The sequence below is a fragment of the Electrona antarctica genome, assembly GCF_951216825.1.
Source record: "Electrona antarctica genome assembly, chromosome: 3".
NCBI classification, from domain to species: domain Eukaryota; kingdom Metazoa; phylum Chordata; class Actinopteri; order Myctophiformes; family Myctophidae; genus Electrona; species Electrona antarctica.
In genome coordinates this window covers 33631321-33646366 of record NC_136808.1, presented here as the reverse complement: position 1 = coordinate 33646366, position 15046 = coordinate 33631321, and the positions used below count along the sequence as shown (strand labels likewise).

The following is a 15046-nucleotide window of genomic DNA, read 5'->3' as shown; positions in this document are numbered from 1 at the left end:
TTTCTTTTTTTTTATGCTGATTTTTCGCTTTCTTTTGACATTATTTATATCACATCTGCATTTCTAACCTGTAGAATAGTGACACACCCACTTTGGTTCCCAGTTCAGGGCAAGAAAAAACGGTTCAGTTCCGAACCAACTTCTTTTCACTAGTCACTCACATTTTTAAGTGGTGCAACCACTCCAAGGAACAGCAATGTTCCTATGGGACTATGTGACTATGTCCCAATGTTTAGAGTACCAGTAGGGGCAAAAGTGGTGCTGTTGTGCCAGAAACAGAGAGAGGGATAGTGTTGCACTGTTGCCTGCTAATGAGAGAGAGAGGGGGGGGGGGTGAGTTGCACCACTCAGTTCACACCGGTGTGATTTTTCAAAACAATGAAGTGATCCAGACCACAACCCTGCATTATTTCACTCTCTTACCTCTTTTTCCCCCTCTTTTTCTTTTTTGAGAAATGCCACACCTCATACCAACCTTTTCCTTCCTAATTTTTCCAATTGAAAACAGCCTCTCTCCCTCATCCCTCCATCTTTGTCTCCTGTCCCTCACCCTCTTTTCCACTGAGTTTCTCTGCTCTGACCTTTGACCTCAGCCTTGCAGCCTAACTCAGAACCAAAGAGATTCTATATAGCAAGAGTCGACACTCCCTTAAGTCCCATTTGCCATTTTGGTGACTTCCGCTTGCTTTTAAAAAGTCATGCTGTACAAACAAAAACTTTTTTTATATTCTATTCTACTATCATATATTTAAAGTTTCTACAGAACTGTTAAACTGTGTTTAACAGCGAAAAAGTATTATGCATACATACTGTACTACTATAATTTATTTGCTATTTTATTTATAATATTTATGAATGGATCAAAGCCAAAATCATATTCATTCAGAATTTCAGGATGCATATGTGCGCATGCATGTATGCACTGCACTTTATGTGCATGTTTGAGGTGTTACATTAACGTTATTTTAGTCTCTGAAATAATGAGTTTCGTCTCTTGCTATAGAATCTCGTTGCTCTGACCACTCATCCTCGTTCCTTCTCCACTTCCTGCTTACAGGATGTACTTCCTGGTTTATCCATGGCCTCCTTTTTACAGCTGGTACTGGTATTAAAGTGCATCCTGGATGAATGGATCAAGTAGTAATGAATGAAACAGTTGTGTTAGTGTACAACACAAACAGAGAAAATAACATAGATTATAACTGTCATTATTACTGTATAAATGACAGCACATCTCTCACCGTCACATTAGTTTCAAGGAATCCACATTCCACACAGAACACTGATACGGATTTAAAACGGCTATTCGAAAATATACTTGACTTTTGACTCTGCTGATATTGTTTTGTCACATCACAATAGTCCAGAATTCAACGTAGGCCTCAAAACGTGTTGTCAGCATGGACACAATCATTCAATGATAATACTGTATCACAAAACAACTCAAATGTTTGTCTTCCTTGTACCACTTAAGCCCTCCATACTGAGTTGGCTCCGTACTTGGTCTGCTCTTCTGTCCTTCAGCACCAAATCTCTTCGCCAGAAATGGCACATCTACAAGCTAGCAACGTGAGCTTGTATGATTGGCTATTGCTGGGATGTTACCCCCACAAGAGCGGGTGCTAGGAAGTAGTTAAAGGATGTAAATATTAGGACGTGCAGTACTGTCTATGTCTGATTGAAACTGAAAGATCTGATTTCAAACAAGATGCATATTGATACAAAGTTTAAATTATATCTGGTCACAGTCTGGATATAAGATATTGATATTGATGTCAGGGGGAAACAGAGGCCTTGATGTCCACCTTAAATCTTGTGTAGATCACTCATGTGTTTTTAGTCAGAACAATGTGTTTGAACTGCTATTCATATGTCTTTTCAATGTTATTCTCATCTGTTCACCATGCACATTTTCCCTCTTTAATCCGTTGCCTCATATAGTGATGAAATGTCTGTGTGTCACAATTCAATTCACTGTGGCATCTGGGAAATATTCTGCTTGTCTCTCTCATTTATCAGGAATTAATCATTTTTGTGATTAATTTAATCTTGTAATCCATTGAATATAAATGTTTAGGTTTTTAAACAATCGTGATCATCTGTGTTTTTCAGTTAACTGTTGGCAAGGCCAGCTTCTATCTTGATTCCTCTTAGTCTAGTGGGTGGCTGTATCTGTTTAGTTTGTTGGGCATTTCCTGGGCTTGCTTTCAATTTCCTGTCTTAATCTTTTCACACTTGCTCTACTTTCCACACCTCCTCCTCCTCCTGACTCTTCTTTCTGTCCATCCTGCTGTTCCTTCCGTCCCACGCTCTTCTCTTCGTCCTCTGCTTGTCCTCTGTCCCTCGTCCCTTCCGCTCCGTCCCATCCCGTCCCTCTCTCAGGTCGTTCAGCGTTAGCTGCTTCTTATCTTTCAGTCAAAGCGCTGGTACCCCAGATGCCCAAGCTCCTCAAGTCTCTGTTTCCGGCTCGCGAGGACAAGAAGGACCTGAGGCCTTCGCCCCACGCTCAGCAGGTGAGCTTCGTTATCTTCACACACAATGTATGTTTGAAAACATGGGCTTCGAAACCCAAGGCCGCTCCTACCACTCAGGCTCTGCAGGCCACTGTGCACGGTACGATCCTTGCAGTGTTAATTGATCCATTTGTTACTCACAGAGAGTGTACACATGATTAACACTAAACATGATGAGTTTACTGTGTATTTATTTTAAAAGTTACTGACACACAGCAGACAGCAAGCATCTCCTCATTGTTTCGGAACACTGGGTTGTTGATCAAAGTAGTGCAAAGACATGTACTTGTTACTTGTGACCCATGTAGCACATGCCTCGAATCATGACATCATCTGGAGGGGACGACATCAGAGGCAGAGCGGAGCCGGTAAGACAACATCCTCACACTGCTTAAAGCAAACATTAAAAGTCCATAGACTTGGCTGTCACAACATGGCATGTCATGTCTGAAAGCCAGACTTTGGAGGGGCTAGTGCCCCTCAAAGCAGCCTGTATTGTTCTGCATGCATGTCCCTGTCCTGAACGTGTGTCTCTCCCTCTGTGTCTGTGTGACGGCCGTGCCCATATAGGTCCCCATGCTGGGGCGGAGTCTGGTCGCAGCCCCGCCCGCCAAAGACAGGTGGGCCGAGTCTCCCGAAGCCCCTCCTCCTTCTCCTCTCCCCGTGCATGACCCGCATGACGCCACGTCCCTCAGCCCCCTCAGCCAATCGTCCAGCGGCTACTTCTCCACGAGCGTTTCCACGGCCACCCTCTGCGACAGCGTAGTAGAGCCCGCCTCCTCCTTCCACCCTTCCTCCTCCTGCTCCTCTCTCCTCCTCTCCTCCCCGCTCGACACCGCTGGGGGGTCGAAGGCCGCAGAGACAACGTTACCCACAATCCCCCAGCAGCAGCCCCAGACACGGCAGCAGCAGGGCGCTGACAGGAACGGTGTTGTTGCCTCTCCTCAGTGCAACAGTACAAAAACGGCAGCCAATCACATCAACGCCTATGTGGCCGCCGTGGGGAAGTCCACGTCTGAACCGAGGCTGGCGAGCTCTGGACGAGGAGGAGAGAGCTTGGAGAGGCTGGAGATCCTAGACGACGACGAGCGCTGCCGCCATTACGCGCTGCCGGATTGGCTGGCTGAAGGGGCCTCCGTCACCGTGGGAAGCAACAAGGCGGGGACGGTGCGCTACGTGGGCGCCACGGAGTTCGCTGAGGGGACGTGGGTTGGAGTGGAGCTGGACACGCCTGCAGGTCTGTAAGGTTTAATGCTACGTTCACATACCTCTCTTCAGTACCCAATGAAAACTAATGTGCACAGACTGGAACTTGCTTGAGGTGGGAAGTTTAACACACTAAATATCATTGTGCATCCATCCATCCACCCTGACACTCTCCCTCCCTCCACCCTGACTCTCTCCCTCCAGGTAAGAACGATGGCTCGGTAGGGGGTCATCAGTACTTCCGCTGTAACCCGGGCTACGGCGTGTTGGTGCGTCCCGACCGGCTGTCCCGCCGCGACCGCACCCGATGGAACGGAGAGAACCGACGCAGTGGCGACTTCTGCCCGCCCGTCCCCATCCTGAGGGGAGGGGGAGGAGGGGACGGCATCGGGGCGACGCGCCGCGGAGAGAACCGCAAGTCCTGGAACAGCTGAGAGAGAGAACGCCAACGTCCCAGCACACACCTTGTCTGTCCCCATGTCTCTCGTGGACCACAAAGGGCTGGATGGGGACGTGTTGACTCCGCAGGTGACCCCTTGGTCTCGATAGAACCCCGACTGACTCCTCCCCAATTCCCTATCTATGCAACAGGCTCACTGATTTCGGAATACTGCCCGCCTGGGGCACGTTCCCCCCCACCCCCCTCCACTGGTGGGACAAAGTATTACATCCAGTGCATCCGTTCACAGTGAATGGAAGTTAGTGGAACGACTATCCGGTCTTTTATTATTTTTTAAATGAATGGAATTAAAGTGGGAGAGACTTGTACACAGTGAAGAAATCAGTGGTTTGTGCTGAGCAAAATGCTTCAACTAGAAGCCTATTTATCGTAAAAGGGGATGTGTTATTGCGCGCGATGTGTGGCGTGGAAGTGAATATGGAAGGAATATATTTATAATAAGTGCAACCCAAGGGAGAGAAGTCCCCGTGGGAAAAGGACTGCTCAGAGTGGATGCAAAGAGTTAACGGGAAGTCTGCGTGCGTTGTTATTTCTGTGGGGTTTCATTGGTCGTGGATTGGACACGCCCCCCCTTGCCAGTGGAGCAACCAGACTTAAATACCCCGCCCCCGCCTCTACTGTGCTGGTGTCTGGATGACGCGACTCGGTTACTTCCTCAACTAACACGCCACCGCTTCCTGTTGGTTTTATTATCTTATTATTATAAGAGGGGACACAAGCCTATATGGGTGAAGCTCCTCCTCCTCTTAATGAACTATTATCGACCCCTCCCCCCACCCCAGTATTCTGAACCCGGTCCATTTTCCGGACTGATATCAGACTAGTTTTGTGCGAGTCATCCCTCCTAGCTCCTACCCGCCCGCTCTTTTATTTTTTCATTTGAAATGATCACAATTCTTCCAGAATGTGCCTTCATCAGCAATGAATTCGTTTTTTTTTTTTTTTTTGGGGGTTTGCTTCTGTATATTTTTATTTCTCCTTCTAAGTTTTATTTTAGAATGAGCGGCCCTGTCTGTGCCCCTTGAGGGGGTCTATTCTGGTCATGAGAATGCCTTGTGGAAAGTGTGAGGTGATCTCAGGAACTGCTTCGGGGAGGGGGGCATATGTGTGTGTGTGTGTGTGTGTGTGTGTGTTTGTGTGTTTGTGCGTGCATGTGTGTGTGCATGTTTACGTATGTATATTCCGTACGCCTCAGTATGAGTACGTGTTGCAACCGTGCAATCATTCTTACGCGTTGAATATGGACAGGAGTTACAGATGTGTGGACTTGGTGTAATGATGAGAGGGAGGTGTCTTCATTGGACAAAGCCATTCTGGGAGACAGATAGATGTTTATAATGAGAGTAGTTTGTACAGAACATATTGCACTGGAGAAGAGCGTACTGCTCCCATAGTGGCATGGTGAAACCCATCCTCTGTGGTTGACGCAGCAGACATGGGAAGAAGGTGACAATGGTTCCATCGTTATCCATTAAGGTCGTTATCCATGCACACGGTAAAATACTGTTTTAATTTAACTCTAGCTTTAGGTAATTTTAATTAACCCTCACAGGTTCATTTTTATACTCTGAGTTAAATTAACACTCTGGATTTTACTGTGAAGTAATGGAATTTCTCGAACCACATTGTGCCGAAGCCTTACAAAATATATTTTTAACCACAGCAGTCTAGTTTTAAAAATTAAACGGTCTGAGAGAAAAGTTTGTATACAGTATTTGGACTTGGGATCACAGTGGTGAAGGAATTTTATTTTATAGTATAATTTAAAAAGAAAACACCAGACATTTTGTGGAGAGGATGCACTTGCATCGTCTAGCACAGCAACTAGACAAAACCTTTATTCTATTATCATTTGAACCATTTAAGTGCACCTTCTCTCTAAGTGTTGAGAGATTAATTGAAACTTTTAAAGAAACATTTGAACAACAAAACAGGTTTTTAACTAATCCAAGTACAAACTACTGCCAATAATGTGTCACATTTATCCACAACTCTTAAAGTATTTGTCATGGTCAGTGGCTATACTGTACAATAGCCTACATACTGTCTTGGCTCAAAAGAAATACAATTGCACATCCACTATAAAGAAATAAAAAAATATATAATGTACAAATGGCAAGGTTGTACACTCCACCAGTTGCTTTGTCAGGTAGCCAAACATGGTCTCGACATATGTTTTTATTGTATAAAAGTAAACCTTCTGGTCGAACATTGAAAATGAAAGGTGAAATTAGTAGACCCATGGACTGAAAAGTGTGTCCCCCTGCTTCAATGGGATGTTGTGTTCTGTGGTACTGATGTACTGTATGTGTAACTGGCGAAGTAAGGACAGTGAGAGTAATGTTAAGTGCTTTTGGTGGTGTATTTTTATACGTAAGTGTAGAACAACAATGTTTTCTATGCATTTTAGCCCAAGGTTTTTTATGTTTTGGCTTTATCATAGGTTGTATGATGATTAATGAAGTTGTCTCACCAAGTGAGCAAAAAGGCATGTGCTATGTGAAGAGGAAGATTGGGGATTTTACATACAGTTTATACCGCTTGGGTGCATGTACAAAATGATATCACATTCACAGTAGCTAGGATAAGCTGATATTAGTTTGGATAACAAAGGATTTTAAATGCTGTATCCAATCCTGTCTATCCCTGGTGATACTCAAAGTTATGCTAAAGCTACATTTCCATGGCAAAGTTGAGGTATGAAAATGAATGACCCAAGTGTGCTCATAATGAGGATCTGTAACTATACCCTGAACATGTACATCAGTGGCTTTCAACCCTTTTAATATCTCGGCCCGTTTTTTTTATTCTGCATTTGAGCAACAGACCACCATTTAATGAGATTTATTCTCTCAGACCCAAAACTTGGAATATGTTGTTGTAGTTGGCCAAGATTTTGTCCACAATTCCATGCTGTATTGATGTTGGTACCGTAGGAGAGACACCAGGCAAACTTTGACCAAAATAACAAATTATTCTACATTCTCTAATTGTGTAGACTTCTTGTAAATTAAGTAATGCAGATGTTTAACAATATAACTCTTGAGAGTGTAAAATGCATTAAAAAAACATGCATCCAAATTGCCATTTGGGTGCATGTAACAAATGGACCCTTACATGCTCATTTGGTTTCATTTTTATGCTCTCAAGAGTTTAAGATCTAATAAGGGTCCATTTGATTACCAACTCTCCATCACTGGGGACCACCTGGAACCTCCTCAAGGACCACTGATGGTCTCCGGACCACTGGTTGAAAACCACTGATGTACATCATTCATTAAATGTAAACGCCGGTGCAGAATCACCTGCATATAACTGTTTTTGCTATTCCTTTCTTCACATTCAGAGGCATACATTTTCTATTTATAACGCCTTTTATCCTGTGATAATCGATGAAGCATTCTTTTTAAGCAATTCAAGAAATGTTGCACAAATGATTTAATGGAAATTGTTGCTGCTATGAGTTTTGTTGTATTTGTACCTTTTGGAAGATTGAAGCATTTACAGTATTTAACTGTTGTGACCATCTCAGATTAATTTGAAGTCAGCAGGACTTGTTTATATAAAAAATATACTTTGGGAAATTGTAATAATTTAAGACAACTTAAAGTGAAAATGGCAGACTTTACATAATAGGAATCAGGCCTAGTTAAAATATATGATAATATCACCAAACGACTGGTGGAAAAAATAATGTAATTTAAAAATGTTTGACATCTAATAGTAATCTTGTATTGTAAATTTGTATCAAAGTTGTAAAAGTAATTGTATTGCTTTATTCCATAAGTTTCCCTAATAGTGCATATTAGATTTTTTTAGTTTGAAGGCCAATATCGTTAATGTGAAGAAAATTCATTGCTAAATGAGGCACTTCGTGGTTTGAGAGGTGGTAAAGCATGTTTTGGAGTTTACCGACAGACAGATGCTGCGTATGAGAAAACAAGTTAGCAGTACCACTTACTTTTGGTACTGTCTGTACTGTAAATACATTTGAAATGAGGAAAACCAAAAAATATTGGTCTCACAATGGGTTGTCATGTTAGGAAAATCAATTCATGAAGACAAGAGAGCCAATATTCTTACATTAAAAACAACAAAGGGGAGGGGGGTGGTGGTGACTTAGGAATTATCATTAATGCTGAACAATGGTTGCAAAACCCAGTACGGCCCCTCACCCTCTTGGAGACTGGAAGAGTTATCAAAAACAGTTTAGTGTCTTGTTGTTATCATGGCCTTAATGCCCAGGAGCTGTCTGGTTTATAGGTTGAGAAATGGGTGGTTGGTTAAGTTGATTAGGAATCGGGGTGATTGCTCCATGCGCTCCTTGATTGGAAGTATCTGTTGCTGGTTGTTGGGTTGGATGGAAGTTGGCTTGGACTTTGTGAGGTTTTGAAGATGACTGCATTGATTTGCTGGCAGTTCTATTGGTTATTTTTTTATGTGGTAATTGAAGGAGGGGGACTATGCGTGCGTGTGTGTGTGCTCTGGATTTACTTGTCTCCTGATGATTTTGCCAGGGTAGGAAAATACCACCGGTCTGTCAAATGCTGGTAAATGTGCATAATTTTCAGTTTCTGCTCTATACTATAAATGTAGTCATCTATAAACATTATTTACCAGCCATTTGGTTTCCTATACTCTCTCTTGAAAAGATAAAATGGAATCAGTCAGAACGAGGTTCTTTGTGGACTGTATAACAAGTTCAACCAAACGGCTGAGTTTCCTCCCCTGGGGTGTTGTCATGGAGACCTTTTGAGTGTTGAGATCACTTCAGGCTTTTAAATCTTTCTTTTATGTTGTGCCTCAAAAGCAGTTTGTGTTTATTATTCATCGTTCACATGCTGTCCCATATCCATGTGTTCAGTGGTGGAAGTACTCAGATTTTCTTTACTTAAGCAAAAGTAGCAATACCACAATTCAGAAGTACTCTGTTACAACTAAAAGTCCTGTATTCGAAACTGTACTTGAGTAAAAGTACAAAAGTATTTGCAAAATGTGCAGTACAGTACCAAAGTAAAACAGAATTTGTTGATTTTTTTGGAAAATACAGTAGGCTATTAAATTATTATTTTAAATATATGTATATAACTTAAATCGGCAATTAACCGAAACTGTCAAATAATTGTAGTGGAGTGTAAAGTACAATCTTTGCCTCTGAGATGTAGTGGAGTAACCCCCCGAGGCGACGCACGGGCGAGCCGCACGCGCCCGCGGGGAGAACCGTAGCGGCTGCGGCTGCCTGTGGACTGAAATATGGAAAGTACCTCAAAATTGTACTTGAGTACATGTACTTAGTTACTTTCCACCACTGTCCACGTGTCAATTAATACGCACATGAGACTAGAGCTAAGAGCTGATGAAGAGAAGAACATTCCCAAAACTATTTATAAATGTCCATTTTTGGGGGAAAACATTATATACGGTATATACTATTCCATATATAGGATCATGTCTGTAAAGGTGTTATCATTTTTTCAACCCAGGAATTTGTTTTTATTTTGTAACACTAAGTGTTTTAATATTATGGCGGAGAATGGAGATCTTTTTTGTGTGGGGGTGGGTGGGGTGGGGGGGTGGCAGTGCTCTCTCTATGTTACCACATTTCATTTCTTTTTTTTTTTCATCATCTTCTCGCTCACACAACTATCCATTGACAGTGTGCGTGCAGGTGTGACAGTCAAAGCACGTCTCCAAATATATGTTCAGATCAATTCTGCGGCACCCTGGACTTCTTCACGGCACACTTTGAGAACCACTGGTTTAGGGTGTACCAGCCATGGCGGCTTAGCCTGGCATGGCCAGACTATAATATCACTGAGTAAATAGTAGTCTGGAATCTCTGTGTGGAACCTGCATTTCCCCCCAAAAAAATGCCTTTGGTGATAAACCCGAACCATATTTGCATAGTGGCCCTGATTGGTGCCCCACAACTTCGGGGCCAGTGAACTCCAATTGCAACCGAGCAGGGCCAGACTTTTTTGTTTTTGCACTGGCAGATTTGTCTGGTTTCCAGGCTACTGGTGGCTGGGACGACAAGAAATTGATTTAGATTCCAAACTTATTGAGCAGCACCTGCACAAATGGAGCCATCCATTGACTGATTGCTTTGAAATGGTCCCCAACAAGACCATCATAATGGTCTTAGATTTCAGCTCATAACCTGATAGTGTTGTCCATATTTATAACTGTCAGCTGTTTTCAGTGCTTTTTCAATGTGGATTATGTTCAAACATAGTCACGTATGATTGATTTTTACGGCTGTGCTGTCCGTACACATTTTCTGTCCCATCGCATTATTTTTTTGCGTTTTGGTTGCAAGTTCTTGTTATGCTCATGCGTCGACCCAATACCTTTTTTGCGCCTTTTTGGTTTGCACTGCTGGTCTTAATGCATTTCCTGCTAATTGTGGGGCATCCCTGGTCCAGAGCAATATACCTCCTGCCTTAACATTGACCCAGAGACTGGGCTTGAGACAATAATTACCCTTCCTCTATATTATCTGTCTAATCCAAGTTATCCAACACACCTATGCTGTATTCCTACCTAAAACAAGCAGCATAGAGTTGTGTCATTGTGAGTGAAGCACGTGTGAACACTGTTTTCTGTTACCACTGTGTGGGACTAATGCAGGGGAAAAGGTTGTCACATCGCCCCCTAGTGGCTGTGTTCAAAGCTTAGTGATACAGTTCCATTCCAGCAGGAGAGCTGTCCTGTGCTGCATGTGAATCCTCCTCTACACTGGTGTGTAAATAAGGAAAAGATGCTCAGTGTGAACAAAATACTTGGTTTTGTAGATACATTGAATATTTGTTGTTCTTTGCATTTAATTCAATATGAATATGATTCCATTCTACAAAAAAAAGAAGTTTGGAATCGCTTGCGCACTGGTAAAGATGAGAGCTTGCTTTGACTGTGGAAGGGACAGCAGTCAATCGCAGAGAACATAATGGACCTTATTGAAAAATAGCCATTCCTTCACAGGAGTTTATACCGATGACATAATCAAAGGCTCTGTTCCATTTGGTGTAGCAAAGTCTTTCCAGTTGAGAAAACATGCACAATAGCGGCACCCTGACTGTTTGACCTGACCTGATGCAACCTTAATGTAGTATCGGTGAAGGAAATTACATTACACTACTTATGGCTGCCATGAGAAAGGTATATATTGCAAGGTTGTAGTCTGTCTTTTCAAAATTACTCTACTGTTATTAAGTTTATGCAGTTAAGCTTCCACAATGAAACACTTGGCTGCAGTCCATGTGGATTTTCTCAGGAATGAACACAGCCAGCAGGGGGTGCTAGTTGTCACTTAACCTTGCCTTGTGCTTTGGAAGGACTCGCTACACAGCAGCATGGTGCTTCTGTACAGACGGAGCCCCCTACTTGCGTAGAGGCTCAGCATTTCTTCTCAGTAGCCCAGATATAACACTGCCCTGCCTGGCTTCAACACTGCCCAACAGGAACCCCTGCTGTTTAAATGCCACAATGACCAGCTAGCAGTCAAACGCAGGTCATGCAGGCCCTCGCTGTGGCTTCCACTGCAAACAATGTGCCAGCCACTTAAGGAGGGAAACCCAACCATCATTTCAACACCCCATTTGTAGGAAAACTTTGGGGCCATTTGGGGACTTGCCCAGCAAATGTTCTTTCTGAGGGTCAAGTGGTCACCGTGTTCTGTGTTAACTACTGGTGCTCGTGTTGAGGTCCATCTTTCGTTGACATTTCCTCAAGCCTTTTTGTCTGAGATGGGGATAGTGTCCTGTACTAAACGGAGCTGTGTTGAGGCAGGGCTGGACAGCTAAGGGGAGTTGGAAATCACTTTATTAACCACCAAGGCCACAAGGATCTGATGCTATGTGACATTTGTAAAATCTCACTACATTTGTCTCTCTCTCTCCCGCACATTCAACTGACATTGCTCTCATTTTGTTTTCATTCAGGTCTCTATAATTCTGGTCTAGTTGTATTGACAATGTCTCTAAAAATAACCCCCAAAGGAGGTGGAAAAATGAAATCAATGGTTTTCAGTTGACTTTTTGTCAGGTTCTAAGCTGTGAAGATGACACATAATCTTGACCTTCTTAAGTTTTGGCCATGTCCAAGTATGAGGGGTGTATGGGTTGCAACAAGGGGTGTTACGATACATTTTAACAGCGATACGATACGCGTCACAATACGACTATACGATACATGGAGTGGACGATACATCGGTTCGTTCATGACTATTCGATTCAATGATTTCAAATCGATACCGTAACTATTTAGCAAAATAATTGAATCTGTGTGAAAAGTGAACGTTTTTAAGGGGAAAATGTATTATGGATATATAAATTAAAGTAAACAGTGATTCTCTGGCAAATATGTACACATTGAACACATATGGACAAACACATTGCCATCAACACAGAGATTACACACTAATCGATAGGCCATGTGTAGCGATACGGAATGGACTAGTAATTAAACCCCTCTTTTTTCTTCTAAAAATTACAATTGATTATTTGTATTGCAAAATGATGAAACAAAGTCAAACGATACAATATGTAACTGTTTGCATATCGATATAGTTGGATAGTTGAAATTAAATTCAATGCAGTTACTGTGTCGTTACAACTCTAGTTGCAACCCACCAGTTGACTGGTTTGTACACAGTGAAGAGACGCAGTAATGTAGCCTTAACCTCCTACCTGATACCATCAGCCTCCTGACCTGTTGTCAGCTTTCTCAACTCACGAGTGTTATCAATACAACCGATCAGCAGTATTATATCGCCACCATTATCAGTAATAATGTTTATCAATAGTAATTCTTCTGCTACTGTTGACTGTGTGTGTCTCAATGTTTATTTGTGTTGTGGGAATGTATCTTAAGAGTGGTTGTGTGTGTGTGTGTGTGTGTGTGTGTGTGTGTGTGTGTGTGTGTGTGTGTGTGTGTGTGTGTGTGTGTGTGTGTGTGTGTGTGTGTGTGTGTGTGTGTGTGTGTGTGTGTGTGTGTGTGTGTGTGTGTATATATGCGAATATTAAGACTTTAAAAAAGAAAGAAATCTGAGCACAAGTTTGGGTTTTGATTAATTTAATTGTTTTATGTAATTCTATGCTGCAATCCAAAGAGGAATCATGTATTATAATGCATTTATAATTTACATTTTTTATCATCTGGACAATAATCTCCCTGGTAAGAAAATAAAATAAAAAAGGAATGATTTACAAATTCTATCTTGTGTTTTTCAAGTACAACTAGAAAAAGTGTTCCTCGGAGCACAGGTCTCCGCCAGGTCAGGTAGGTTAGTGTGGCCTCCTGGTCGTGCTTTAATAGACCCATGTGAAAACAGTGCCATTTATTCTTACACCTTTGACAGTAAATTGAAAGTTCAAATTCATGATTTGAGGCATTTTGTTCCAAAATTGTGTTTTGCAAAAATCCACCTGCTGGTAGCGCTATGATGTGAAAATGTCACGTAAATTGGACGCTGCATTCATGATTTGAGGCAGTTTGTTCAAAATGGAGCACGCCTGTCAATCTTATAATATTTTGCCTTCTATAGGTTGTTAATGGTATGGTCACATATTGTGCCAATTACGAAAATTGCTCAACATATGCAAGTTAGCATCCGGCAGTTTCTACATGCTGGGGACCCATACTAAACATTCATAACATAAAACGTTGGTGTACTCAACATGTCCGGGTTCACATTCTGGCTACTAGACTACTCCGGTGGACGATCTCTTCAAAATAAGAGTACCCTCTAATCTAGAGTAAACTGAATCCATTGAAAAACGATTAATTTGCACATTAAAACTATAAATGAAGCATTTAAATGATGCTCTACAACACACATTATGCTTCTCTGTAAAAAATACATAAATAACATTAAAAATATATCTAAATGGATAAATGCCGTTCACTGGAGTGCATGGCTTTTACAAATTGGACGCTGGACAAAAGACGGCTCTTCGTATCAACTGGTGTGACATATGCACGCGTCCGGGGAGACCTCCTCTACAACACCACACCCTCCGCTAAGCGGGCGAGGTGTCAAAAAAAATTGGCATGCCATCTAGTGAGGTCAGAGGTAAATAAACCGACCATTTCCAGACCAAAGTGGACACTGGACAAAAGATGGACAAAAGACGGCTCTTCGTATCAACTAGTGTGACATATGCACGCGTCCGGGGAGACCTCCTCTACAACACCACACCCTCCGCTAAGCGGGAGAGGTGTCAAAAAAAATTGGCATGCCATCTAGTGAGGTCAGAGGTAAATAAACCGACCATTTCCAGACCAAAGTGGACACTGGACAAAAGACGGCTCTTCGTATCAACTAGTGTGACATATGCACGCGTCCGGGGAGACCTCCTCTACAACACCACACCCTCCGCTAAGCGGGAGAGGTGTAAAAAAGAAATTGGCATGCCATCTAGTGAGGTCAGAGGTAAAAAGAAAAAAAAAAACATTTCCATATCAAAGTGGACGCTGGACTAAAGATGGACAAAAGACACCTCTCCCGCTTAGCGGAGAGTGTGGTGGTCACACCAGTTGTCCAGCGTCCAATTTGTAAAGGCCATGCACTCCAGTGAACAGCATTTATCCATTTGGTTATATTTTAAATGTTTTTTGTTTTTTTTTACAGAGAAGCATGTGTGTTGTAGAGCATCATTCAAATGCTTAATTTATAGTTTATACGATGGATGATGGAAGAATAAAATTATATTCTCCAATTGTTAAACTTATTGTAATTTAAGTGCATCTATAAGATCTACAGTATAACTCTCCATCATTTAGCTGGGGACCACATTTAGCTGGGGACCATCTGGAACCCCCTCAAGGACCACTACACTGGTGGTCCCCGGACCACTGGTTGAAAACT

The 15046-nt window shown here is 42.3% G+C and overlaps 1 protein-coding gene and 1 long non-coding RNA gene across 2 annotated transcripts in view; one reads left to right on the top strand and one right to left on the bottom strand.

Moving 5' to 3' along the window:
* kif13ba (kinesin family member 13Ba) overlaps positions 1-6117 on the top strand; it is an 84461-nt gene extending 78344 nt beyond the window's left edge. Inside the window, exons 36-39 of the mRNA XM_079496119.1 lie at positions 2416-2513; positions 2822-2881; positions 3084-3750; positions 3924-6117. Coding sequence (XP_079352245.1) covers positions 2416-2513; positions 2822-2881; positions 3084-3750; positions 3924-4153 — 1055 coding nt within the window. The 3' untranslated portion in view covers positions 4154-6117. The remainder of the gene's footprint in view (positions 1-2415; positions 2514-2821; positions 2882-3083; positions 3751-3923) is intronic.
* On the bottom strand, positions 5949-9705 carry LOC306918962. Its single transcript, XR_013789447.1, has 2 exons — positions 6112-9705; positions 5949-6014 (listed from the first exon to the last, which is right to left on the bottom strand). It is a non-coding gene; the product is annotated as an uncharacterized lncRNA (long non-coding RNA).
* Positions 9706-15046: the final 5341 nt, after the last annotated feature.